The sequence below is a fragment of the Cyprinus carpio genome, chromosome B20 (genome assembly GCF_018340385.1).
Source record: "Cyprinus carpio isolate SPL01 chromosome B20, ASM1834038v1, whole genome shotgun sequence".
Classification (NCBI taxonomy): Eukaryota; Metazoa; Chordata; class Actinopteri; order Cypriniformes; family Cyprinidae; genus Cyprinus; species Cyprinus carpio.
Genome location: NC_056616.1, coordinates 9,347,238 through 9,374,942, shown reverse-complemented (window position 1 = coordinate 9,374,942; position 27,705 = coordinate 9,347,238). Strand labels below are relative to the sequence as shown.

The window sequence follows — 27,705 nt, the reverse complement described above, 5'->3', positions numbered from 1 at the left end:
TATATCCGTCTAACATGGTTATAAAACTTAAATTAAGTAGGGAAAAGATATTTGCCTCGTACACAAGTTCTCATTAGGAAAGGGTTTGAACAGAAACCTATTGTCCTAAATTAGCATTTGCTCTAAATTGATGCTTGAATCCAGACTGTTGATTCATAGGCACTAAGTATCACAAGTAATATCAATGCAGTGCAATGTCTTCTTCTTGCAAAGGCATGAGCAATCTATTCTAGCAGCACAATTCTTGCACGCTTAAGTAAACAGCAGAGAGCTGGCAAGGAACATCTGTGGTGAAAAAAAGTCAAAAAAGTGGTAGTGGAAAATATCTTCTAGCTATTCAGAGGTGTGTCGCTGTGAACAACCCTGGACTCATAATGACGCATGAAGTGAAGAAACCGTTAAAGGGATCTACATGATCCTACATGAACAAAGGCAGACATCATTAAGTGAGTTTTTAAATGAAAAACTTTCTGCACGTTGTCGGGCATTTGTCACAGTTCTCAGCGAAGGAGTGGCTTTAAACGGACACTGCTGTAAACTGTTGCTACCGTGTGAAAAGGGCTTTCTAACATCATGCCTCCAGGCCAAACTCTTTTGAATGCATCTAAAATTATCCAAAAATAAAAAAAATCAAAAAAAATCTTAAGATTTAAATCATCCTCAATAATCAAATACCAGCAAACAAATTAAACCCAGAAGTTTTGAATCATCCTCTGGTGTCACACACCAGCAAACCAATTTAGCACCCATCTGAATACCTCCACAATGACATTACAATTGACAAAAACTTAAAAACAAAAACAGATTAGGCATGCACACACATTACATTTCGGGATGATACCAATAAGACATTTATTATTTATTATAAATTTAAGACAGTAATATTTATCAATAACCTGTCGATGTGTATTGTTTCCACATATCAATCATGCCTAACTGACCGATTTATGACCGTTGACCTCATCCGATCACGTCAGCAGGTGAGTTTCAAAGGTTATTTTTCATGCAACATTATAATTCAAAAGGTATACAAACAAATGACTGCATTTTGAATGGGCAAATGCTTGATGAGGAAGAGAAATCCACATCTGTTTGTTTTGCATTTGTTGAGTGGACTTTGACTTGCCTATGTGGCACAGGAACGGAGCATCTGGCACATTAAAGGGAAAAAACAAAAAGTCTAAACAGCATCTGCTTCACAGAGTGAAAACAGGGTGACTGGACAGTAAATGTCAATACAAATGCTAATTTTTGCAGTGTGCCCTGCCACATAAAATGCATGTCTCCAATCCCAAAATGCCAAGAGACTAATAATCTCAATAATCAATAATCTCAACAACATGATGCTAAATCACAGCCAGAGATTTCTTCAGCAGTACACATGCAGGCTCTCGTAAACAAGAGAGGGATGGTCTGAATGATGGTAAATGGTGAAATGATAAATAATAAATGAACTGAGGTGAGGGAAATCAGAGATACAACAGATTCAGATGTGCACAGAGAGACGTGGCCGGGGGAGGAACAGAAGAATAGGCTTGTGGGGCATGCAGCCAGAGCTCTCCAAAAAAGTAGGCCAATGCTGTGGCTAGACGAAAGCATTCTGCCACAGAGCAAACGGCAGAGCGGAAGATGCCTGAGCCCTCTTGAGATGACAGGGCTGGAAATAAAGTCATTAAAAGTCTGAGGATTTATACACATGCATCATAACATAATCTCTCCCATTCTCACCCAACATCTCCAGAACAGAATGAAGCAGAATGTAATGAAGTCATGAGTCAGACTATCAATCCACAGGCGCTGTGACATATATGCTGCTATTAAAATCCCAGAGGCTTCAGAGGCTCATGTCTGAGGTCATAATAAACTTCACTGAACTGACTGACGTGCTGTTTGATGTGTGTGCGGGAATCAGTGTAAGAGGTTTCATGTATTCTAGTTAAACAGGTTAAGAGATGAGGAGAGGACTAGAGATGCGCAGAAATTTCAATTCTGGTTGATATGGTAATCAATAAACAATAAATGGTCGATATTAAGATAATAATATTATAAAAACAATTAATGATATACATTAAGCTAAATCAACAAAGAATCAAATAAGTTTGATTTCTAGGAAGAAGGCTGGCCTGGAAAAGTTAATATTAAAAAGTTAATAAAATTAAAACCTTACAGCTCCATGGGCATTTTATACATTTGAATATGCATATTGATTTTTCTAGTTATGCCAAGCTATAGAATATTTTATTGGGTAAAAATGAAAAATTAGTGAGTATATATTTTTTATATATATTTTTACTTCAGTAACAACTGCAAAAGCCATGGCCACTTTAAATATTGACAAATGGAATCAAAAATATTGAGAACCACTCCTTTAAATGCTAAATGTGAATGTGCAATATTACGAGCATGGAGAACTAAAAATATAATATCTTCCAATACAGAAAAATGGCTGTAAGTATCAGACAATAACCCATATGATGTATTTTTAGTCCCTCGAGAAATCACATTGGAAACATAAAATAACCAGACATACTCATCCCTAAAGACAGGAACATGTTATAAGTCTCATATAATGACCACGTGCAGACTGTAGTGGGAGAGTGCAAAGCATTGTGGGAGCCCAAGGGGTTGGCGTTCCATTAAACCGAGCAAACTAAATGAAATGAAGTTTCTAGAAGGCAGAGTGAATCATAAGTTTCAAGCATTCATGCAGCTAATGCAACCTGAACGTTCCAGCAGACACGTCAAAGAGCACAGGCCTATTCAAGCCCATATAAAAACACTAGAACAAGATCTCATCATGCATGTACAGTCACTGCAGCATCACGCCTTCCACTCACATGGCACGAACAATTCACAATAAGGAGATCTGCTTCAGATGAGGTCTGCTTTACAAAACACCTGCTTAGTCCAAGTCAAAAATACACTGAGGTGACGAGTTTATTAAAGATGATTTTAGTAGCTCACCTCAGAATATTAAAGCCATTAATTGAAATGAAATGCCTGACTTCCTTAACAGGCAATGCTCAGGGCAGCCGAGTCAGCACAGCAGAATGTTCATCTGAGATTGGGCAGGGTTTCTGTGCTTTGTTGCAAAGCATATAGGTTTTCATGCTAACCTTTTTTCCAATAAGAACCCTTAGTTGATGGCAGAAGTATGGTGTGACAACACAAGAGCACAGTATCTAAATCCCATCTCTAAATGAGATTCAGGATAAGCCCAACAACAATGGCATGACAATAAACAGGGCTCTAGACTGCGACCAAAATGGCAGCATTTGTGACAATTTTTTGAGAATGTGTGAGGTAAAATTTGACATGGACGCATTTGTGCGAATGCATGGTCTGTGCGCCAGCACGAGCGTGAAGGTGCGCGCAGCGCGTGGCAAAAATGATGCTAATATTGAGGAAATGACGGCAGACGGAGGATTTGGTTTTCACACTAATGTAAAATAAAAGACCACTTCATAAACCAGAAGGTGAACATGTTGGTATTCTTGTGGGAAAAAAAGCATGCAAGTCCTGTCACTGACAGCCAGTTTAGTTTTACTTTTGTTTTTGCTTTCGTTTTAAAAAGCTTGTTATCTTCGTTGTTTATCTCATGTTATGCTATGGAGGGTTTCTTTAATTTTTTTTATTTTTTATTTATTTGATTCCTCAGTGTTTGCTAAACATTCTGTAATTTATTAGCCAGTATATAATAAATACAGCATGTGGTGTATGCCATGCCTCGTCTTATTCATTTCTGTTAATAAACATTATGTAAGCTTTATCATTATAGCCTACTGTTTTATTGTTGTTGTGCTTTTTAATTAAGAATAATAATGAATCCATCTTTTGTTTTAGTCTTAAAAGGTGTATTATAAGCAAAACAGACAACTTTCTTTTCTTGTAAAACGTGACACCGAGATCACGAATTCAAAGGTGACAGCGAAAGTGCATGAAGCTCGGCTTATAACACAGCAAAAGAGGAACGCCGTTTACAAAATTTAAATCACAAATAATACTGATGAAAAAGAACGGGTTGAATGTTGAACACTTTCGTTACCATATAACTATAAACTACGATAAAAGTTCATCAGCATGCATTGATGATTAATCCCATGTTGTAGCAAAAAAACAACAACAACAATTGCAACCAAACTATGTGCTTGTGTGACCAACTGAAAAAGTTAGTTGCAAAAGAGCGACCAGTGGGAAGAATGAGTCTACAGCCCTGATAACAAAGAAACCTGACCATCATGCCTTTCCACGTTTAGGTAAAGAGTTATTCTGTCCCTTATTTGCTTATTAAAAAAACATTTAACAATCATCTTTTGTTAGAAACAAACAGACTTAATGTTATCAAACAAATTCACAATGCACTTTGACATTAAACAGAAGACAATATCTCACCAGTGTCATTTAACCATTGTTCTTCTTTCTCCTAAATATCAAATGTCTATTTTTGTTCTGCCACATCCTTGATCAGCACACAGGATCTGATCTGCGTTACATAACTTGGCAAGAGGAAAATCAACACTACAGCTCAACATGCTGACATAAGACTTACTATAGGCATACAGACCATAGAAATGTGACCTTGTGATCAGGCAATATGGCCCTGTCCCAAATGGGACACTTGCAGTCCAGTGTACTTACATAAGCCGAAAAAATTCTTTTAACATGACGACACAAAACAGAAAAGTCCAGGTTTGTCAGACAAGCAGGTTTTAGTGCATTTAAAAATTAACTGACTTTAATATACGTCGTTGGACTTACTATTGTTTATTACATGTAGATATATACAGTATTGTATAATTTTTTCATACGCTTTTACAAAGAGCCAGTACGCAGGGAGAAAATTGATGGTCACTGAGGATGCTATCTGCGAAAACTGCCAAAAACGCTGTATGACGTATGCCAGGCCAGTAGCTGGCGCTGTCACCTTGTTAGTAAACAATACCTGTAGGGAAGTGACATTATATGTTGTATATGATGCGTCTCCACTGTTGGGTGTAATATTGGTGAAGTAAATTCACACTTTGCTGAAGAAGGGTTAGCAAACTCTTGAGCAGCAATTGTTGTGTATGTTTGTTCACACTTGCCTTTAAAATCGGCATGTACTGTGCACATACCTAACACGTACTATGCACAAACATGACACCACCATTTTCAAAGTTGTCATGTAAACGGCCCCTTAAATCAGTCATTTGCTTGTAAACTAATCTATATCCTGGTTTTAATGCCACCAGGTATTGACAGAAGCTCACTGAACATATTCTGCACACTGTAAGCAGCCTACCTACTAAGGGTGGAGTATAAGGCCTAAACGTTTACAGTGGAAACAAATACAATTAAACAAACTTAAACGGACCAACAATTTAATTGAAAGTATGAATGTAACAACTCTCTAAGGCAGTCGATTTAAGAAAAATGACTTGGAAAGACTCCAAAGAGCATTAAGTATTAGCTGCAGGATTTAGGAACAACTATTAGGAAAGCAAACAGAAAGCTGAAAGCAGGATCAGTGGCTTTAGGGAATGTTGGAATTGGGAATGCAGTTTATCTGCATAAAGACTATCAGTCAGAGGAAAAGTGTTAATGAAAGAGGATGTGAGACAACTTTAAATGTTGTCTACTACTGCCAACAGCTTGGCAAACCAATATACAGACACCACTGGTCCTCTGTGCATGTATTCTTTAAAGTGCCCCTATTATGCCTTTTCGACTATTACCTTTCATGCAGTGTGTCATGTAGCTGTATGTGTACATAAACTATCTGCAAAGTTGTAACCCCTGCAACTCATCATGGGCTGTTTTTTCTGCTTTCTTTACGACTAGTAAAGAACTAGTAGACAATCTGAGGAGGGGGTGGAGAAAGCCTGTATGTGTAGGATAGAAACAGACAATGTGCCCTATGCTTAAAGGAGTGGGGGATGGGCTATAGGAAGACTACCACAACCATCATAAACCTAGAAGTAGCTAGACTGATCAAAAACAAGGCTATGACAGATAGAAGCTCAGTCCACTGAGTCCATCCAAAATATTGTACTGTTTTATACCTAACTTATGTTGCATATATAATAAAAGGTGCAAAATTTTAGCCCCACAGAAGAATAAATCCATTGTCCAGACCCACCGACCATGGCCGATGTGCCATTTATATATTATATATAACATGTTGCTGTTTTGTCTCCCACAGAAGACTTTAATTCTGTAAAATATCACTCTTCATACACCAAAACACTAAAGTATCCCACAACACTCTCTCAAATCTAGAAAACTATTGCTTCTGCTTACCAAAAATACCCTGCTCTGTTCTCTCTTCCTATCATTTGATTACAGAGCAGGTGCTGGTTTTTTATTCAGAGAAGAGAAAGAAACATTGGTATTAAAGCTGACATGGCTCCAGGGATGATTTGGGGACAGCCTTTGTCTGGCTCGGTCCACTCATGCGCTTGATACCCAAACAAAAAAAAAAAAAAACAAACAAAGATAGAAAGGATCTAATCTAACTGCTTACACAGGCGGAGAGACAGAAAAAAGAGATACAAAGACAGAGAGAAAAGCTACAATAATGGACCTATCTGGATCTGGAAAAGAAAACTAAATGAGTGAAGGCAGAATAAAAGAGAGCCAGTCTAAGTGCCAGCAAAATGTGTTTGTCCACGTCCATAAAAACACAGTTTAATTAAACAACCCAATTTTCATTCTCAGCCTCCTGAGCCATAGATTTAAAGCACATGAATTCATTCGATGCAGGATTATTTTCTTTTATTCTAATTAAGAGTGTCTACCCTGACATTTTTCACCAATGAATCAGTAAAATCTGTATAAATTACACACATTTCACACAATGCACAGTGTCTTTTTTGCCAGCTGTTACAATACAAAAATGTGTTATTTATAAATAAAATGAGCTAATACAAAAGATACAAACATTAAAGATTGTGTTAATTCACTGGATAAGGCATTAAGAACATTAAAGAACAGAAAACTCGTAGTTAAAAAAATAACTACGCTGCTTAAAACTATGACCCACAGTATGGGCACCAACAAGACAAGGAAGTGAGAATCAGTAAATGGAAAATAAGTGTACGTGACACCAAGGAGTAAAATGGCATGTTTACTACAGCAAACAGGGCTGTTTTACTTAGGAATATTAAGTAAACATATTCACAAAACTCATTGCTGAACCTGAAAGTAAATGAAAGTTCTGTCACATTATGTGTAGCTCAATGCTGAACTTGACATATAACATAAATAACCTAGCAATCTGTTATATAATAATAATAACCAGTGTGTAACAATACTAATACTAATACCACTACTACTACTACTAATAATAATGCGAAGTTAAGAAAATTACTTTTTGCTCTGAACATGTTAAATGCCTTAGAGCAGAGGTCCCCAACCACTGGGTCATGATAACCGGTCCGTGGTGTAAAAAAGGTTGGAGACCCCTGCCTCAGAGACCCACCAAATGAAGGCATTTAAAGAATCAATAATTTAGTTGAAAAAGTGAATATCATTCAAGAAGTTTTGACACAGTTTATCAATTCATCTCTAAATACAAGATTAGGGCAATAACAAACTAGGCTTAACGAATTCTACTGTTTAAATTAGCAATGTGCTGAACCAACATACAGCTTATGCTGTCACAATTCATTATGAATGGTTCCTTCATCATTAAGCAAGCAGACCCTATGGTACAACACAAACAGGAAGCTGGTGTTCAGGAACAGTTCCTCAGAACAGTTGACTGTTGAACATTAAGGATTGACATTGCAATTTTCTCTAGAAATTCTAGGACTGAGAACTTCTGAGGAACCAGAAAATGTTCCAGTGAAAATACCAGATGAGCAAGACAAGGAGGTGCCTTCTTGAATGAAGATAAGAAATCCAAATCCAAAAGGACAACCTTCTATTTTTTTCGCCTCTGACACAGGACAGGATCTTTGTCCTTGCATATCTCACATACCCACCAACCCCCACCCTATCAGCCCGAGGCATGTTCAGAGTCATCCTTTCTCCCCCTGAATCAGGCAGTCAGCACACGGATATTTCTTACCCATCCACGTGCTAAAAACAGTTAGGCTTATATGACAAATAGGGCCCAAAGACACGACCACTGTTACAGCTCTCATGGGATGGACATGGACTTATGTAAGAGAAAGCACAAATGGCTTTTTAACTTGCACATGCATATAAACACACGCCTCACTAAAAGCATGACTGCTCGGTTGTCTGTGCAAGAGGAAATGAAGCCCCTCACAGAGCAAAATCAACAGAGATCTCCAAAACAACCTTACAGTAGTGTATAGACTTAAATTGAAGAAGGGAAGAGACATATGGGATCAGAATTATCACAGAGACTTTGGGCTGGACTCTTTTGTCCAATGAGCAATCATCTAATAACCACCCAGAACACCCCATTAAACCAATTAGCAACCACACAGAACATCCTAGTAACCATATAACTGGACAACCACCCACAACACCAGATCATGGTGTTTTGAACCACTTAAAACGTGCATATGCACAGATATTTGTACAGGAAATCTGCGTACAAATGCAGATTTATTCACAAACAAATCATGATTCACTAATAACTTTCATACTGAAATGTATTCTACATTTACAAAAAAAATTTAAGAACTGAAATCACACATATGCTAAAAATCACATACTCTCTGTGGCCTTATAATTATGTTAAGATGAAATTTTATATATGGACATTTCATTTTAAAATGCATTTCATCATATAATGAGAAAAGATTAAGAAAAGCAGTATTATAGCTTGAGCTGTGAGGTTTCTCTAAATAACAACGCAGACATGCATATGTACGCCTGGTTAATTTCTGTAATCTTGGTCTATATTAAAGGGGTCATATGATGCAGTTTCAAGTTTTCCTTTCTCTATGGAGCGTTACAAGCTGTTTGTGCATAGATAAGATCCCTAAAGTTGCAAAGACTAAAGTCTCAAACCCAAAGAGATATTCTTTATAAAAGTTAAGACTCGTTCATGCCCTCCAAAAATGCCTCATTTAAACACGCCCCACATCTCTATGTCACTCTGTGGGAAGATCTGCATAACAGCACCCAAATGTTTCACAAAGAAAAAAGGCGTAAATTTAATTCTCGCTGTAGTATTGTTGCCCCCGCCGCCATGTCGTGGAGACACTGTATGTTTCGTTGTGAAAGCGAAACTACTTTGTTTGGCCTTCCAAAAGAGGACATGACTAGAAATCAGTGGTTAAGTTGTATTTACAGGATTGTTCCAGAACAGTTCAACCCAAATATACAGATGTGTGCAGCGCATTTTACGGAGGACTGTTTCCCGATCCTGGGAGAGTAGCTTAAAATGCCGGCTGTGCACAAAGGCTGTTTCTATAAAATGGGGCAATTCCAACTTTACAAGGACAGTCTGGCGCTTCTGATTCACAGCCTGTAAGTATGTTTTCATATTTAAAGAATTTGCCACCAATGATTGAAACGTGAGTTTTGAGCAGTGTAGAGTAGTGCTTGTTGTTTGTTGTTTCTCCAATCACAATTGCAGACATGGTTTTATGTTTACGCTGCAAGATACGCAAAGCAACGCGTAAAAAGACAGTATAAATCATTATAATCAGTAATTATGTCCCCACTGGATGCAACAAATGCCTCATTTGTAATGGGTTTTATTGGTTTCGTCTCATCACGACGGGACACGGCATCACAGTATGGTAAGGGGCGTAACATTTCCGTCATACACTTGAGGTATTCACCCAAACACAAAGCACTGGATAGCTGGCCAATCAGCGTACACCTTGCTTTTCAGAACGATGAGCTTTGTAAAAATCGAAGCGTTTCAGAAGGCAGGGCATAGAGGAGAAACAATACACTTGGCAACATCAACTGACTTCTCTCTCTGGATAACCGATCGGATCTCTCTTTTCGGCGAAATATTTAAATAAGTCTGCAGAGAATAACCCGGTCCAATGTCAAACTGAAATGGTGGGTTTTCTTTTGAAAAGCATTTTCAGTCGCAGGACATTTTACAAATCAAAGATATAAGTCTACGAGTCTAACTAGCACTGCACAGCCTGTTGTTCTCTGTCTTTCTTGTGACAGTTTGGGAGAGATGGGTCGGGGTTTTGCGTGATGTCAACCTGTGAATGCAGACACAATGGCTGGACTGCATTTATATTACACTGAGATCAGATCACAATGTGTCCTCAACTACTTCTGGACCAGGACACGCTGATCAGATAACTTTCCTTTCAGAAGCGCGTTTACGCTTGTCTTTTCAATGTGTATGTGGACAACATCTTGATACAGGTCGCATGTTACTGCCAAGTGTAAACGCAGCCTTAGAGTGACAAAATTATTAAAGGAAAGGTATAGAAAACCCTTATATAGACATGGTTTGGACATGAGCACATGGTCACTCTTTTAGGACTTTCATAAGGATATTCAGTTTTTTAAATCTAGTTATAGAAATGCAGGATAATTGAGTCATGTGAGAAATGATTATTTTGTTTTATATCAGCTTTTTTAGGAAAGCTTGCAGCACTTGTCCATAAAAGACAGTTGGGTTAAATACATTTCCAAAGTTTAATCAGATTTGCTGTATTCAAACTGCATGTCATGTGATCTCATATTTGAATGATCAGATATTTGGTTGTGGCTGGGTGAGCACAACGGCGTCTGTTTTTTTTTTTAAATGGAACGATGTGGTGCAGAACTTTGACTTCAGAAAGGAGACTAGTGAGAGCACTCCTCACATGTGTTTCTCCTGTCCTTCTCTCTTTAGTCTGCTTCGATCTTTATATTGCCACATGAGTGATTGTTTTCAATGGGTGAAAAAAAAATAAAACCTTCAGAACGTGTTAGAGGGAATAAAGTTAAAATAGTGAGAGAAACGCATAGCCTACAGTTATGGGAAGGACATGGTGCTGCTTTGGCACACAATCAGACCCAAAGCCAGAGGCTCTTCTCCTGTGCTGTTTATTTTTTTTTCCCTTATTCCTTCTTTTCCTCCTCCTGTCCATTTCCTTCTCCCGTACTTATAATAGCTGAGAATGTAGCATACTGCTGTGACATCTTCCTCCACGCCTCCAGCAACAAAATGCTCATATGCAGGCCTTGAATTCTTTGTGAGACACAAACAACTGTTACCTTTCACAGAACTATTATGAATGCTTATAAAAATGAACCAAGTTTAAATTTGTGGCATCTTTAAATGCTCAACACGTTGCATTGCAAAAACCAAATATGTCCATGTGAGCTGCAGTGATTTAAATGGGGTTGAATTTAAAAACTCAGCTTCTCAGAGTTTTTCCTTGCTCAGAATGATTAGCTCTACTAACTTTACTAGTCGTGACCAAGCGGCAACCTCCCTCTCTCTCTCTCGTGAAGCCAACAAGGAAGTGACTAAAACTGCAATTCATCGACTGGCTGCAAAAAGGACTCAATCCCATAGACTCCCCATCTTATAATGCCCAACTTTACAGCAGAAAAAAAAAACATGTTTACACCCTGGTTCAAAAAAATGATTTTGGTCTATATAGCTAATTTTGCCCTTCGTGACAACTGTGAGGGGGTGAATTTTATTGTAACTAATCTGTTTATATTTTATTAAGCCTTAAAGTTCTGCATAATTAAGGGAGTGGCCACTTGAGTGACATGTGAATTCACGCTGCTGACACTGCCGTTGCACTAGGTGGGCGTGGCTTCAGCAATCAGCTCCCGCCTTTTTGCCCATTTTCGATTATCCGGGAGAGACGCGCAGTGACACGCTGCCAAGATGGCAACGGCCAGCTCCATCCACTTTGCACTTCAAAAACTCTTCAGGAATCTATGGGTGACGACACGGACACTACGTCCATGTTTTTATACAGTCTATGGTCATGACCCATCCCCAGAGATGATAAAAAAAATTTACCTTCTAAGCATGTCCCACTCTAAACTGCCCATCACCCACCTTGGGTCTTGGGAAAGACATTAAAATCCTTCCATTATAACCTTGTACTGGCTTTCTGAGTTTGGATTGTGTTCAGTCATTGATTAATGAACAGTGAACCGATCATTCAACTGCTGTTTAAAACATGGGAATGTCAGCATATTGCATGTTAACCTCTCCTCTGTAGGGAACCTTTGTGTTCACTCTTCTCAGCATGTAAGTGTGGGCTGACATTTCAACTCGCACTATGTGCTGACTGTAATAGAGCGCTGCAGTGATGACATGTTTTATTTTGAATGCCAAGTTAGCATCAGATTGCCTCCCTGTTTTTGCATTGGCTTTTGGGATATTTGCAGAAAAAATAAGCTCTGTGACCAACAAAAGTTTATGGATAAATACAATCAGCAGAAGTAAAAAGCTAAACGTAGGCTATAAACAAACCTCATCATGGTCATCACCATCACCACCTTTAAGCTTGTGGCAAATCTTTCAGTCTTTACTTCATATATATATATAAACCTTTTCCCTGAAATTTTGAGTTAGAATAGTTTGCAAAAGTGTGATTATAACCACAATGAGGCTTTACCTTGATGATGATGACAACCTCTTATCCCATTTAGGTTAACAACTTTTTACATAAACTTTCATGTAACTTTCATGTAATTGAAGATATTTTACTTTTCAGATTATGTTGTGAAACCCTTGCTGTTCTGGTGTGTAATGCTCCGTAAAAAATCCAAAGGGTAAATAAAGAACTGTTGTTTCAGTAAGTTTTGTATAGTATTTTCTTTACTCTTTACTTCAAAAACTATGTCTAAAAAGGGTAATATTGTATGTACATGAGATCTGAGATGTGGAAACGGTGAAGAGAGAGGGCAAACGTTTGCATGTTAGGTCAGCATTGCCATCTAATCAGCCAATACTGTCTTAAATAGCCTGCATACATAGCACTTCATCTTTAATAACATCGGATTTTGACCAAATATATTCAATCTTGAGTTTTGCAAAACATGTGTGTGTGTAAACAATAACAGTTTTTGGACATAAGGTAATAAAAAAAAAAACTTTAAAGTAACTACAAAAGATCATGTACAGCAAATCTCTTTAAAATAAACTTAGTGTGGAGCATGCCTCCGTTCTGCGCAATATTCTCACCTTTTCCCCCCCCTTACCTGTTTGTATCTCTGAATAAAACATTAAATTATCTTGAGGTTGTGTTCACCACTGACCTTATTTCAAGCATTTCTGTCCAAAAAACCCACTGACTTTAGGACAATGCCAAAAGCGCTAAAACACTAACTCATTACTTGGTTTTGGCCAGCAAAAATACACCATCCCTGAACCACACTATTTGTTTTAATCAAAATTTAATATTTATTTGCATGATAATTTTGACTTTTACCTTTGTCATCATAATGTTTGCTTAAAGGTAATCTTTATTATAGTAATTATTAGCAGCCAGAAAAGTTTCTTTTTTTTCATCATATTATCATAGTATTCTTATACTTCTAATAAAAATAATGCATTTGCACTCTAAAATAAATCTGCATAAGGTGATGTTTAGTGTTTTATGTTTGACATCTCAACTCTAGTTGCAGGTAAACGTTTGCTGTGTTTCCTATCTCTATGTGTGTAGGTGTTTGGTGTTAATCTTACTATTCATATCACAGAATGTGTGATGATATCATTCTTAAACTGCCATGCATGCCCTTCTTAATAATTTTGAAGCTTATGTGATTGTTTAGCCTATACCTTCAAACCGTTTCCCATTGTTGCAGCTGGATCTGTGTGGCACATATAGCAGCATGAGGCTGATAATGATTTAGCGGGATAATACTTTCATTCTGAGCCCTGAGTAGTAAGCAATGACGTTATATAATCGAGTATTAGATAAGAAGGATTGAATTAGGAAGCCAGCTGGTCTACCAGCCCCTGTGCTTTGTTTGCTGGTCTGTCATGGTATCGTGTCTGCTAGCTTTATTGATTGACGCTAGCAACATTGAATAATCATAGAGCATAGGTATAATGGGAAATCACTAATCCATGCATTTCAAGTGTTTGCTTTCATCATATATGGATGAAGTCAAATGACTTGGCTTGTTCCTCATCCAACCGGTTCCAATGTACCCTGAAGACAGAACCCATTCTCACAAGAACCGCAGCAATGCAAGTTGTAACAATTATTTAGTGCTGAGTTTTACAGTTTACCTTATCAGTTTTCAGTTCATGCGGCTGTTTCACAATTTTACCGATTTAAATAAGTCATAAAGAAAATGAACATAAAAATGATTTGTGAAGTCCTGCATACATCGTCAGAGAGAAGTCTGGAAGATCGTGTGTCATTTTTTCTATTCAAATAAGTGACTGCATAATCAGTGAGTGAGCAATGATTTTGGACTAATGTGTTTGTCTACAATATTCAGCATTTAAGGCATTAAGTAAAACCACTTGTTTGCTTACACACTTCCATGTAAGAACCGTAAATGTAAAAAATTTAGTTAAGACATTGGGTCTTTTTCAGGAATAATCAAATCTGTACGCACAGGTAAAGTTCTTACAAAATAATTCTGCCCAATTCACAACACATCTGTATACATATTCCTTTATTTTAACCTCATTCTAATGTTAGGAAAAGAATGTTATGATTCCTGACTATTTTTGTAATTATTCAACTAAACAAAAGGACCATTCGGCAAAGGCTCAAATGCTGAAAGATGGTAACAATAGATGCGGGTTCCCCGCTATTTGGCCCCCTCTAGACCTTGCACAGTATCTGTCTCAAATAAAATCAAAAACAAAAATAAATACGTTGAATTTTACCAATTACACAATTTACATAACTTTAACGCAATGTAATAATTAAGTAAAAAAAGTAAAGTAAAAAAAAAAATATAATAAAAAACAATATATATATATATAAAAAAAAAAAAAAATATATATATATATATATATATATATATATATATATAATATTATAAAAAAAAAAAATAATATAAATATAAAAAATAATATATAATATAATAATCCTATTTTATATTTGAAGCAAAACACGTTCGGTTTACCATCTTAAAAAAAAAAATAAAGCATGACAACTCAATTCAGAAATGCATGGTTGGCCTTCCAGACCTATTTTATATTTGAAGCAAAACACGTTCGGTTTACCATCTTAAAATCTCTGGTCATGCATGCTCCATCTGCGCATGTTATTCTAAAGAAAACTACAGAAACTTTCATGTAATTGAAGCTATTTTACTGTTCAGATTATGTTGTGAATCCCTTGCTGTTCTGATGTGTAATGCTTACTTTTCTGTAAAAAAAGTGCCAAAAAAAACAAATAAAATCATTAACTTTAGATTCACACCAATTTTATATTCTCACAAAGCCACCCAAACATAAAAAACAAACAAAAGCACAATCAAATAATAAAAAATAACAAAACATTCAAAAAAAAACTGTGAGTATTTATGAGCTGTGCAGCCTGTGCATTTGTGCATATGTGATGCAATTCTTATGCAACTCACCATTTTTTCCCCTGTCATTTAGGTATGAAGACATCCTCACAATTTTAAAAATCGAATTTTTTCTATTTACCTTTACTTACAAGGTAACATTGCTAGAACCAAGAGTGAACATCTTTCTGTCTCACCTTTCTAGCATATCAATTGTTGTGCAAAAGCACAGTAATATAAGCTCTGTAATCAGCCGTTATGAAAATAGCAGGGAGATTTCATATCAGCCCGTTATTAAAATCACCAATCTGATAGGATGTCCGGCAGCAGGCACAGGGTGTAATTGTGTACTTGTATCACACCAGGTACTGAGACCTGCGTCAGCACCCTGTGAGCTTGCTTAGTCAACATATGACCATACGACTAATCCACCACCTGTCCACGATGGATGCCACATCAGCCTGGCACACAGAGCAAGCGCAATTAATCACTGATATGCACATATTCAAATGCATTAAACATTTTCAAAGTAACAGAGTTTGCTACAGTGGTCAGGGCAAAAAAAATTAGGCTCGAGCAGTTCAGCCAACTGGAAAGCAGCCTGTTGCTTTTAAATACATGCAATCCAAGAGGTTCATAGTCTGAAAGAGTTACTATGAGGCTTTACCTACATACTAAGCTTGAAAAACAAAAACTGACCATAATTCATGATAATGGACATAAAAATTTTTGTGCTGCCACAAAATTAAACTATATAAGCTGATGCCAAAGTTCAACAAACCCTTAAAAAATGAAAAAACACACATAAAATACTATTAAAATTGTTAAATGCTTAAAAACAAAACATAAAATCCAAACAATACAATCTGGGCTTTCTGTACACCGTACAACATTAACCACAAATCAAAAACATACATTCATAGTGGACAGCTGGAGGTCCAGTACTACTTTCAACAGGCTGTCAGCACATTTCTTTACAAGATGCAAGCGATTCGCCAATAATAAAAAGTATTCGGCTTATATTATTTGACGTCATTCGACAGAAAGCTTATAAATACATCCCACCTCTGAGGCTACTGAACTAACGTTAGCATCTAGCATGAAGCTATCATTAGAAACACAGTGGAAAATTATGTCGTTGTCAAAGTATCAGTGTTTTTATGGCGCAGCTTGACATATAGAGACGTTATAACAGCATTTCAACAAACAAAATCATGAGACTCACCAGCACAGGAGAGCTAAAACGGCGCACAGCAACAATACGCGCAGCTTCTTCATTATCTTCCCGCGGGGACCAACATCCTCGCTTTTTAGCTATTCACCTCTAATACTGACGACAGAGGCCAGTACTAGCTAATAATGCTAATTGTTTAAAACTGTATTAAGGTAAGGGGGTGTGTTTCAGCGCAGGCTGCAAACCCCCCATTCAGAAGCTCATTCGGCTGCACAGCCTTCTGCTTATCATCACACTCCTCCCCCTAAACATCGCTCGCGGCTCCAGCTGCCCCGTCCTCAGCCAATAGGAATCGGGTATTACTTTAACCCCGCCCACTCCTCGAGGTCTAGATGAGTTGGAAGTTTTGTCACCAGACGCGTCACCTCAAAGATAAGAGATCTGAAATATTGCTAGAACATTCACATGAGCTACTTTGTTATATTTAACCCCTTTCGTGTTTAATTCTTGCGGGGTTTAAAACATGACAGTCATCTGCATGATACTTTATAAACACTTCAATATCCGTTTAACAGTTAAATTACTAGCCTAACTCTTTTTTATTAAAAATATCTGCTATGTTTTTAATAACTTCAATTTAGGTTTTGAGGGAAACGTTTATTAGTGGATTGTGCGCCACCCATAGAAAGTTTCGGACGCAATGCTTTTGGTCCTTTACTAGAATTTTATATGCATGTGTGTGTGTGTGTGTGTGTGCAATATCTCTAATCAACAAATGTATATTTTATCACACCATCTTGGTTTTTCTTTATTTATTTATTTATTTTTGGTGCAAATATTCCTCACCTCAAGCTGAACCGATGCACTTGTTTAGTGGGCCACCTCTGTGATGTAGTAAAAAAAAAAAAATCCAGGTTGTAAACGATTCGTTTGTCGATTCGAATCTTTATTTTTAAATAATTGAATGAACATATTATATACCTATTTTTGAATTTCTCTGCATATTTTATATTCCCCCTGAGAATATAAATTATTGTGTTATCATTATGCATAGGGAAAATGATTAATCTCTGAATAAAAATGAGAAAAGAACCGGATCTTTTCAATGAACGGTAGTATCGTACAATGCAGCGTAAAACTACATTATGCACAGGAGACTACATTTCCCATAATGCAGTAGTTCAGGACGTCGCGTTATATGCCAGTGTACGTAGTACGTGCATATAAATATTTAATACATTCTCGTAAAACACGTGTTCCCTAATTTTATACACTTGATTCATTTCTTATAAAAAGAGGAAGTACCTGTGCTGGCAGATTTAAAAACGATAAATAACATTTCTACGTCTGTGAGGCGGGGTCCTCAAGTCAGAGCATTCCCAACTCGTTTGCTGAGCTGTCCCGAGCAGCGGCTGAAGTTTACAGAAGTGAACTCTCATCGGCTGTTGATAAAGTTTTACAAGTCTGGGAAGATGCGGTGGAGTATGGAGGTGCTGAGAGTGTGTGTGGCGTGTTTATCGCTGTGTGTGTGTGTGATCAGCGCTTTCTCTCAGTCTCTGGACGGTGACTTTACCTTCACTCTTCCCGCCGGACGCAAAGAGTGCTTCTTCCAGAGCATGAAGAAAGACGCTTCGCTGGAGATCGAGTACCAGGTACATCTGGAGACTTCACTCTGATCAGCCTGTGTGTTGGTGATACTGGATACACTGCATCTTTTTGTTGGATAATGTCCGCATGCGTGTTGTAGAATCAGCTGAACGCAGAAAATAGATAACATGAGATGTGAGATAATCAAAAGAAATGTTCTGCATTAAGTTAGCTACTTAAAATCCCACAGAAACATGAAGGTAACTTTAATTCAAAGTTGTATACATCGTGTGAAATGCATTTGTTAATGTTTTAAGTAAGCAAAATGAATTAAAACATGACATATGAATGAAAAATATGATTTTGTATAGTGACTATACTTTTTTGTGCACAGCAAAGAACAATGTAGTTACATATAGGTAAAACATTTAATTGTTATACTAATATTCTTGTATTTATTTTTGTAAAAAGTTTTTTCTTATTAATTAGCTCCATTTTTTTTTTGCCTATGAGCTGGTTGCAAAACAAAAAGCAAAATCTAACTCAAAACAATAATCCAACACAATAAAAAATCATGCATTATTAAAAAACAGCTTACACAATACTGAAGTTGGAGAAGTGACACAATGGAGCTAAAGGTCATTTTGGGAGAAGGAAAAGTACCAGAAGGGCTGTGATTCATGCCCCCAGTAAGCTCGGAGCTTCATGCTGTGAGGGCAGAATCAGCAGATCCTTCTGTGTCTGTGTGCAGGTTCTGGATGGGGCGAGTCTAGATGTGGACTTCTACTTGCAGTCGCCCAGCGGTCACATTATAATCAATTCAGTAAGCTTTACACATGGGGTTCATACGTACGTTTTACCCACAATCACAGTTTAATCATATAATACACTGAGCCAATCACATCCTGATTATCGTGCTTGACCTTTCTTCATTTTTTTTTTTTTATGTGACTTTTTTTTACTTCAGAGTGGAAACAGAAGAGGGAGACTACATGTTCTGTTTTGATAATACGTTCAGTGCAGTTTCTGAGAAAGTCATCTTCTTTGAGTTGATTTTGGACAATATGGGGGACGGCGAGGAAATGGAGGACTGGAAAGCGTACGTGCACGGAGCAGACCTTCTGGACATGAAGCTGGAGGATATCATGGTATGAAAAACACGTGTCTCAGTCAGCGCATGATGTATAGTACCAATTGATCAAAATTTATAATAAAAAACATTTAATCATTTCACATGAAAAAATTATAAAAATAAAAATAATAAAAAACATTTATCCTGTTCTACTGCATACTTTCTATGCATCAAAAAATACTGAAACAAATATTAATTATAGTCTCCTGTTATTTTAAATGGGAATATTTTAACAATACGTTAAGGTAGTGACCTTTGTTTGAACTGTAGCTATAGATAACCTGACAAGGCATGCCAAACTACCAGCATGCAGTGCAGCACAGGTGGTGTGAACGTGACCCCAAGTGCTTGTGAAATGGTCTGATAGTAAAGAACCGGGCACCGCTAGCCAAGTAGTTGACAGTTTTTCTTGAAAGAAGTTTATATAAACTGATTCAACCTTAACAAGCTATTTCAGGAAGCAAAGGGAGGTTTTCTAATTAAAATCCCATCTGTGCAGGAAACTGTGTGTTCCTGTTGGGTCAAAGTTCTGAGTGGACCTGCCATTGTTTCAGAGTGGAGATATTATCGATTTCGTAGCTGTTTGTGTGGGACTCCTTACGTCTCGGCCGTTGGTTATTTTTCCTTTAATCCTGAAACAGCGTAATACTTTTATTCCACAAGGATACATTAAATTGATCAAAAATGACAGTACAGACACTTATAATGTTCTTGAGCACCAAATCAGCATATTATAATGATTTCTGAAGGATCATGTGACACTGAAGACTGGAGTTATGATGCTAAAAAAATTCAGTTTTCATCACAGGAATAAATTACATTTTTAAATATATTCAAAAGGAAACCAGTTGTTTTAGATTGTAATAATATTTCACCATTTTTACTGTATTTTTCAATGCAGCGTTGATGAGCATATTAGACTTCTTTAAAAATAAAAATTCAGTGTTGGTGTATGCCAGTAATATTCACATTCAGAGTGTGTCTTTCTTTGCAGGACACCATCAACAGCGTGAAATCTCGACTGGGAAAGAGTCTTCAGATCCAGACATTGCTGAAAGCCTTCGAAGCCCGCGACCGCAACCTGCAACAGAGCAACTACGACCGTGTCAACCTGTGGTCGTGTACCAACCTTGTTGTCATGGTGATCGTATCCGGGGTCCAGGTGTACTTGCTGCGCAGCCTCTTCAACGACAAGAAGAAAACACGCACATAGCCTCCCCTACTGCTACTTGACTGAAAAACACAAACACACACACGTCTCTCTGTCCTGACATATTCAGCTCCATCCTCCGTTTGCTCCCATCAAGCTCCCCTCCACCAAAAATATCTTTATTCTCAACACCTCCACACTTTTTTTATTATGGCTCAAGACAATCATTTTCTACTTGACTAAGCCGATAAAATGAGAGCTTGAAGTTGATCTCTAAGCTGCTGCTATGTGACAGATCTTACCTGGAACATGATGTTTTTAGTTTTAAATCGATATTATTAGACTATCAGAGTTTTTGTGCGACGTGTAGTTACTGAATTCTTCCAGGCACTGATAAGAATACACTGATATGCAGCACGTTTCGTATTTTTGTAACAAACTAGCAAAGTATTTTGAAATGACGCTATTGTGAAGCATTTATGAGCCGTATCATGTCTGATTAAAATATTGAGAGCTTTTTCATACGTTAACCACACCTACGCCCATTTTCTGTTTGCTTTGCCCATCTGTTACTGATAATTTTATAAAGAGACGCACCCAATACACAGATGCTGTGACCCTTTTCTTATTAACAATTTTTAATAGTTAATGGCGCTCATGTTTTTTTCCAGGTCTATTAATTTATTTCAAAATACATTAAAAATGCAATTCATACCTACAATGACTTGAATTCACTTCTTCAAGTGAGGGGGATTTACAGGGAGAAAAACCGATCAAAGCTAAAATCTTTTAAAATATCAGTTAATATGAAGAATAATACAAACTTTTTTCACCTTGAAAAACACATTTTAAAGCATAACTTACTCTTACTCTATTTTTTTTTCTCAGAAAAATGGTTTGAAATCAAGATGAATACAAAGAGAAATTGACATTTGCTTTGAATTAGACTTTTTTTTTTAATAAAGACCATAACCTTGTATTCACACATGAGCTATGCCAACTTAAAAGCACTCTTAGGAGGCCCGGTGAGTGCCAGGCTGAATATGACTCTCCGCTCTATAAGGCTCTGGAGGATTTAGCAGCACTAGTAATACCAGCAGCAGCTCAATCCCTCATCCGTCAATGACAGCAGCCTGAGCTTCAGTGTGCATTAGAACTCATTCAGAGGCCGGAGTCCTCTTCCCTGGTGAATGAGCTTGATTTAAAGTGCAGTATTTTAATGGCTGTTGTGTTGTTGCAGTGCAGTGTGCAGTTTCTCTCTCTGTCTCTGTCTGGTGACGCTTGAGCTATTTCTGTGTTGTTACTACGACAACCATCTACCACCGAGAGCCACTGGTCCTGTGGGAAGCTGCTCTCACTGTGCTAATAAATCAAGTGTACTGCTCTCTTTGATCAAATCACTCTCTTTTGTGCATGAGATTAAATTTTCAGTATATCATAGTTGCACTGCTTTTCAGTTTTATCTACTAAAAGCCAGCTGTGGTTTTGATTTTCTGAAATTCTTTTATTAGAATAAAAAAGCGCCATTATCAATCATATTTAAATAAATGATCTCCATAAACATTAAATTTCCATTATCCAATCATGTGGATTTGCTTTCGATTTTCTGAAATCGTTTTTCACTGTATGCTTGATTTGATGAAGGGTGTTCCACAGCTTGAACAACTTGAATTGGATTTCTTATGGCTGAATTTCTAATAACATCTCTTGTCCATTAAACTCTACCTTCTGTGAGACTTTTTTTAAGCAAAACTGCCAGCTTCATCGATTTTCAAAATAGGTTTTGGATAAAACCTGAACAGTTCAAAGTCAATAAATATGACACACACAAATCAAACACACACACATTGACTGATTACAATGGGTTTTTTCACATTTGTCACACACACAACAACCCACATTTTTGAAAAAAAATAGTTATACAAAACCTTACGCTACAGTCGCATTTTTGTTGTGGTTCGTCACTTCCTACTCTAAAATCGCATCACAGCTGTGACTAAACACATACAGTCCTGAAATAGAGAAAAAGCTAAATACAATAGTAAAGACCAAAAAACGTCACCACACACCATCCTGCTGTTTCGGTAATATATTACATTTTATAGGTTTAAAACCTCTATGTATTCAATACGAATGACGATAGTTTGTCTCCACACACGGTATGATCGGTCGAAGGAGAGTCGAATCTCTTGTGAATGAGCTGTCAGGGTCACGCAGACTAGAGCCCAACGAAGGCTGAATCTTCATGTAATAATATTTTGATTATCAGTAGCTTAACTTACACAAAATGAAGATTTCTGTGGTTCTCTTTAAAAATGATTAAACACATTTTTGTGTATGCACACAAACACACACGTTTGTGAGGGGAAAAGTCTATTAAGATGGCGCCACGCTCTTTACCTTACGCTTGAAATTTTTTGTTTGTGGTTTTCGTCATTGAATACATTTTCACAGAAAAAGAGGACTAACGTTTATTTAGTCTTTTCTTTGTGAAATTTACTACCAAATTCTGTGTGGAAATTGTTTCTACACCATTTCCACTGTTTAATTTATTTAAAATTTGTGAAATTTACTACCAAATTCTGTGTGGAAATTGTTTCTACACCATTTCCAGCTTTTAAAAATAAATAAAGAACAAAAACGTTGAATTTTGTGCAATAATATTTTGATTATTATTTAGTGTTTAACAAAGCTGTTAGAAAATGTGCATTTAAAAATGAATTATATTTCTCTTTGTATGTATTTTTTACAATAATATTTTGATTATAGGTCATGTAAAATTGTTTCTCAAAGTTTTGTGGCATTTAAAAATGAATTATATTTCTCTTTGTATGTATGCTACTTGGATTTATTCATTTGTTTATTAAATTAATATTTGAATCTTTATTTTTAAATCCTTTCTGTAGTGATGATGGTTGTGTATTGTCAGTTTTGACAGGTGATGGGGGCAGACAGTGGTCCGGGAGCTCCTGCAGCCGTCCCGTGGCGTAAAGTCCTATATGAACGCCAGCCTTTTCCAGACAATTATGTGGACCGACGCTTTCTGGAGGAGCTGCGGCGCAACATCCGAGTGCGTCAGTACCGTTACTGGGCGGTGGTGCGCGAGACGGGGCTCATCGCACAGCAGGTGTCCTGCGTGGCCGTCTTCCTCACTTTATGGTCTTATATGGAGCAGGGAGAACTGGTGCCGTCCGCGGTGCTCTGGGTCTGTCTGGGCTGTGCTCTGCTGGGATACGGACTCTATGAGATCCTGGGAGGCTTTTGTGTTCGGGAGCGGACGCGCCTGGCGGACCTGCAGAGCGCAACCATCTTCCTGGCGTTTACTTTTGGGTTTTCACCTGTTTTAAAGACTCTGACCGAGTCGGTTAGTACAGATACTGTTTACGCCATGTCAGCCGTGATGCTCCTGGCTCACTTGGTGTCCTTCCCGTATGCTCAGCCCAGTCCGCCGGGCAGTCTTTCCCTCAACGCGGCCCTTTTCGCGTCGGTGTGCCTGGCGTCCCGGCTGCCTGGCGCCCTGCATACCTTCACCATGCTGAGCTGTGCCCTCCTGGTGTTCGCTCTGTGGCCCTGCCTGCTGCACCGCATGCGGGAGAAGGCGGAGTGGAGCTTCCCGTGGGCAGCCGTGCTGGTGTGTCTGGCTGGAGTCGGGGGTCTGGGGAGCCTGTGGCCCGAGGGGGCTCTTCTCCTCTCACTGGCTCTGTTAACATTAACTTTAGTCTGTCCACTGTTGCTGGTCCACCTGCAGAGGCACAAGGACAACATCCACGGTCCTTGGGACGAGGCAGAGATTAGAGAGGACCCGCCCCTCTAATTGAAAATAAAAATTCATAATACCATAATAAAATATTAAATCAATATACCCATATACACACTTAAGAGATATGATTTTGAGAGTCTTCTGCACTTTTCTTAAAGAGATAGTTCACCTAAGAATGAATCATCTGTCATCATTTACTCATCTTCATGTCATTACGAACCTTGTACGATTTGCTTTTTTCTGTGGAACATGAAAGAAAATGTTTTGAGGAATATTGGTAACAGTTTTGTTTACCTTTGACTTCCATTGTACAGATACAGTTTTTTGTATTCCACAGAAGAAAGTCAAACAGGTTGAAAAAGTTTGAGGAAATTATGACAATTTTTATTTTGGGGTAAGCTGTGCCTTTAAGCTCAGGGAAGAATTACTGGGAAATTTCATTTAATTTTGCCAGTATACAATAAAACTAAATTATTAAATGGATGAGCCTTAAGAAAAGATGTCTAGGTCCCATTTATACAAATTAAAAAGGAAAATAAAGAAAGTTTTTTTCTTTTCTTTGTTTAAGAAAATAACTTAACTTAATAATAGACTTTTTTAGGCAAATCATATAATTTAGATTTTTTGGGGTATGATCAAGACATGTTTTGTGATTTTAAAATAATTTATATGGAAAGTAGGGAGTTCTTTTTAACAGTATTTATATATAAATATGCATATTCTGGAATTGCTTGATTAAAAGTTTAAATTGTTTTTAATAATGCTAATATTTTAACATCCTCACTGTATTGGAAATAAATATTTCTGTTTACATAATATGTGTGTGTACTGTGTATATTTATAATGCATATATAAATATAAACACATGTATGTATATAATCATGAAAAATATGTTTGTTATATTTATATATATAATATAAAATGTAAGAATATAAATATATGTATGTAAATACATGTAAACATTTTCGAAATATATCAATACATATATTGTGTAAACAAAAACGTTTATTTTGGATGTGATGAATTCACGATTACTCATTTGACAGCACTAATGTATATATTTTTTATTTATTCTTTAAATAAATATTAAATAAAATTTTTTTTTTTTTTTTTTTCCTTTTCCCAGTAGCAGAATTTCTATAAATTGATGTTACAAGCCCTTTTTGTTTTTTTTTCAATGAAGGTGATAGAAAATTTGCCAGCGTCGAAACTGTTCTGGACAAGCTGTTGCCCACAAGATGTCAGTCTGTCCCAAGTATTTCTGCAGCTTTAATTCTTGTTCATATAGAACGGCATAGCAGCAGACGTTTCTGCCAGTGTTCAATTGATAGAACATAATAAGCCTTTGTTGGCTTTTCTATAGTATAATTTATAACTAACAGTTTATATATAAACAGTCTGTGTGACACTGGAATAAAGTTGCCAAATGAAAGCATTCTGTGCAAAAAGAGCGTCTTGTAAATTGTATACTTTTTTTATAAATTAATGAAGTTATGTTTGGCAAAATAAAATTAACAATGTTTTTTTTCTTCTTACCATTTTCTGAAAACGAGAGTACTGCTGTAAATTCTCACAACAATGCTTGGCTATTGTGGGTGTTTCCTCTACAAGCTGCACGATTTGAGATATAAATCATGTTCGTAGCACAATCAGTGTGAGATATTACACGCTGAAGTTTTAATCTCAGGATTAGGGGTTGGTTCAGATAACAATCACTAACCGTGAGCAATTATAACAATACAACCCTACTAACTACAGGAAAATGGACTTCTTAAGCACACAGTATTTACAAAATCCCAAAATGCTTTTTATTTAAGCCTGATAAAGAGCTGAACGAAACTCACTCGCATTGCAAACATCAACATATGTACAAAACAGGAACAAACCTCAGCACAGTGCTCAATCTCACCACCAAAAGCAAAATCGCTGAGCAAAAACACCATCTGGAGATCAGTTTTGCTACACCCAAATCTGTTTTGATAGTTTTTCACTGTGTCTAAGATGTGAATCTTTGCTGTCTTCTTAATGAAAATTCAAGCAGATCTTGTCATTGGTGCTTTTTCTCTCACAGGTGGGCATTCGTGTCTCAGTGGGGTTGTTGAGTGGGCACCGCCGGTGGCTGTCTCCTGCAACACATTACACATAACCTGAGCTGTCAGAACAGACTGCTATAGGTCACAGCTCACAGCTCTGCCAATTCAGCTAATGGAAATAACAACAATCTCCCATAAACTGCTCTGCTTCAGATGTCTGCATATGCTTACAATTGCCTGTGAGTGTGTTTTGTTTTGTGAAAATGAAAGCAAAATGAACACAAATGGCCAGATCAGATCAACAGGACTGAGAAGAACACAAAAATGATTTTTCTGTAGATGGACTACAAATAAATACCAAACCCTGCTGATTTGCTGTGAGTCATACACAAAAATCTGAACATCAAGAACTCTTAATGTAATTGTGAAAATATCTAGATTTTTTTTATTTTATCTCAAATGTGCTTACTGGTTTGTTTTTTAGTGATACTTTACATTAAGTAATGTTAACAAATTGAACCTTAATGTATAGATATCATGAACTAACAATTCACAACAGATTTACAGCATTTATTAATTTAGGGGTAGATTTACATTCGCTACCATTCAAAAGTTTGGGGTCAGAAAGAAATGATTACTATTATTCATCAAGAATGCATTAAGTTGATCAAAAGTGACAGAAAATACATTTATAATGTCACAAAAGATTTCTGTTTCAAATAAATACTGTTCTCACATTTCCAGAAATACATTAAACAGCGCAACTGTTTTCAACACTTATAATAATAAACACTAAACGTTTGTTGAGCAGCAAATCAACATATTAGAATGTTTTCTGAAGGTATCATGTGACACTAAAGGCTAAACTAATGATGCTTTGCATCACAGCAATAAACTATACATTATTTGTAAACAAAAAAATATAACATTTTATACAATAATAGAAATAAAACAAAAAACAATATATAAAAAATATCACAATCAAAACATTATTTGTAATCAAATAATACTATAGACTTACTACAAAAAAGAGACTTACTACAAAATTATATAAAAAAAAAAATCTTACTGACCCGTTTAAAATGTGGCATATACATTTGAACAAAATACGATTTTTTATTTACAAATTAACATAAACCTAGAATAGCAATTATTGTTTGTTTAGTTGTGATACCTACTGCATGAACTAATTTTGACCTTACCCCAAAGTGTTAGAGTTTTTCTTAAAGAATGTCTTTTTTAAGAATTTTCCAAACTTTAATAGCAGTAATTACTAGCAGTTCTTAAAACTAAAGTTTGTGATTTCAGAAAAATCCCACCACAAACACACGTAATTGGTTAAACTAATGTTTCCGGTTCCATTCTGGCCAGGACGCTCAAATAAACAAAGCAAGACTTTGACAGCACCGCTGTGACAAAGAATCTATGTCTCTGCATCTTACACTCGAATAGAAGTACTATAACTTTGAAAAAGTGACACATCACCTTTAATTAGAC

At 36.8% G+C, this 27,705-nt stretch overlaps 3 protein-coding genes across 3 annotated transcripts in view; 2 read left to right on the top strand and 1 right to left on the bottom strand.

Annotated features, from left to right (window-relative positions):
* suco (SUN domain containing ossification factor) overlaps window positions 1–16,776 on the bottom strand; it is a 51,501-nt gene extending 34,725 nt beyond the window's left edge. Inside the window, 1 exon segment of the mRNA XM_042747064.1 lies at window positions 16,598–16,776. Within this exon segment, the coding sequence (XP_042602998.1) occupies window positions 16,598–16,650 (53 nt within the window). The 5' untranslated portion in view covers window positions 16,651–16,776.
* Window positions 16,777–17,766: 990 nt separating this feature from the next.
* tmed5 (transmembrane p24 trafficking protein 5) lies at window positions 17,767–20,566 on the top strand. Its single transcript, XM_042746770.1, has 4 exons — window positions 17,767–18,198; window positions 18,885–18,982; window positions 19,101–19,281; window positions 20,260–20,566. Exons 1-4 carry the CDS (start codon window positions 18,019–18,021, stop codon window positions 20,476–20,478), a joined length of 678 nt encoding a protein of 225 aa, XP_042602704.1. The 5' UTR covers window positions 17,767–18,018; the 3' UTR covers window positions 20,479–20,566.
* A 1,919-nt stretch (window positions 20,567–22,485) lies between these two features.
* Window positions 22,486–24,232, top strand: pigc (phosphatidylinositol glycan anchor biosynthesis, class C). The gene is made up of 2 exons (XM_019098708.2): window positions 22,486–22,499; window positions 23,345–24,232. Exon 2 carries the CDS (start codon window positions 23,357–23,359, stop codon window positions 24,227–24,229), a length of 873 nt encoding a protein of 290 aa, XP_018954253.2. The 5' UTR covers window positions 22,486–22,499; window positions 23,345–23,356; the 3' UTR covers window positions 24,230–24,232.
* The last annotated feature ends 3,473 nt before the right edge of the window (window positions 24,233–27,705 follow it).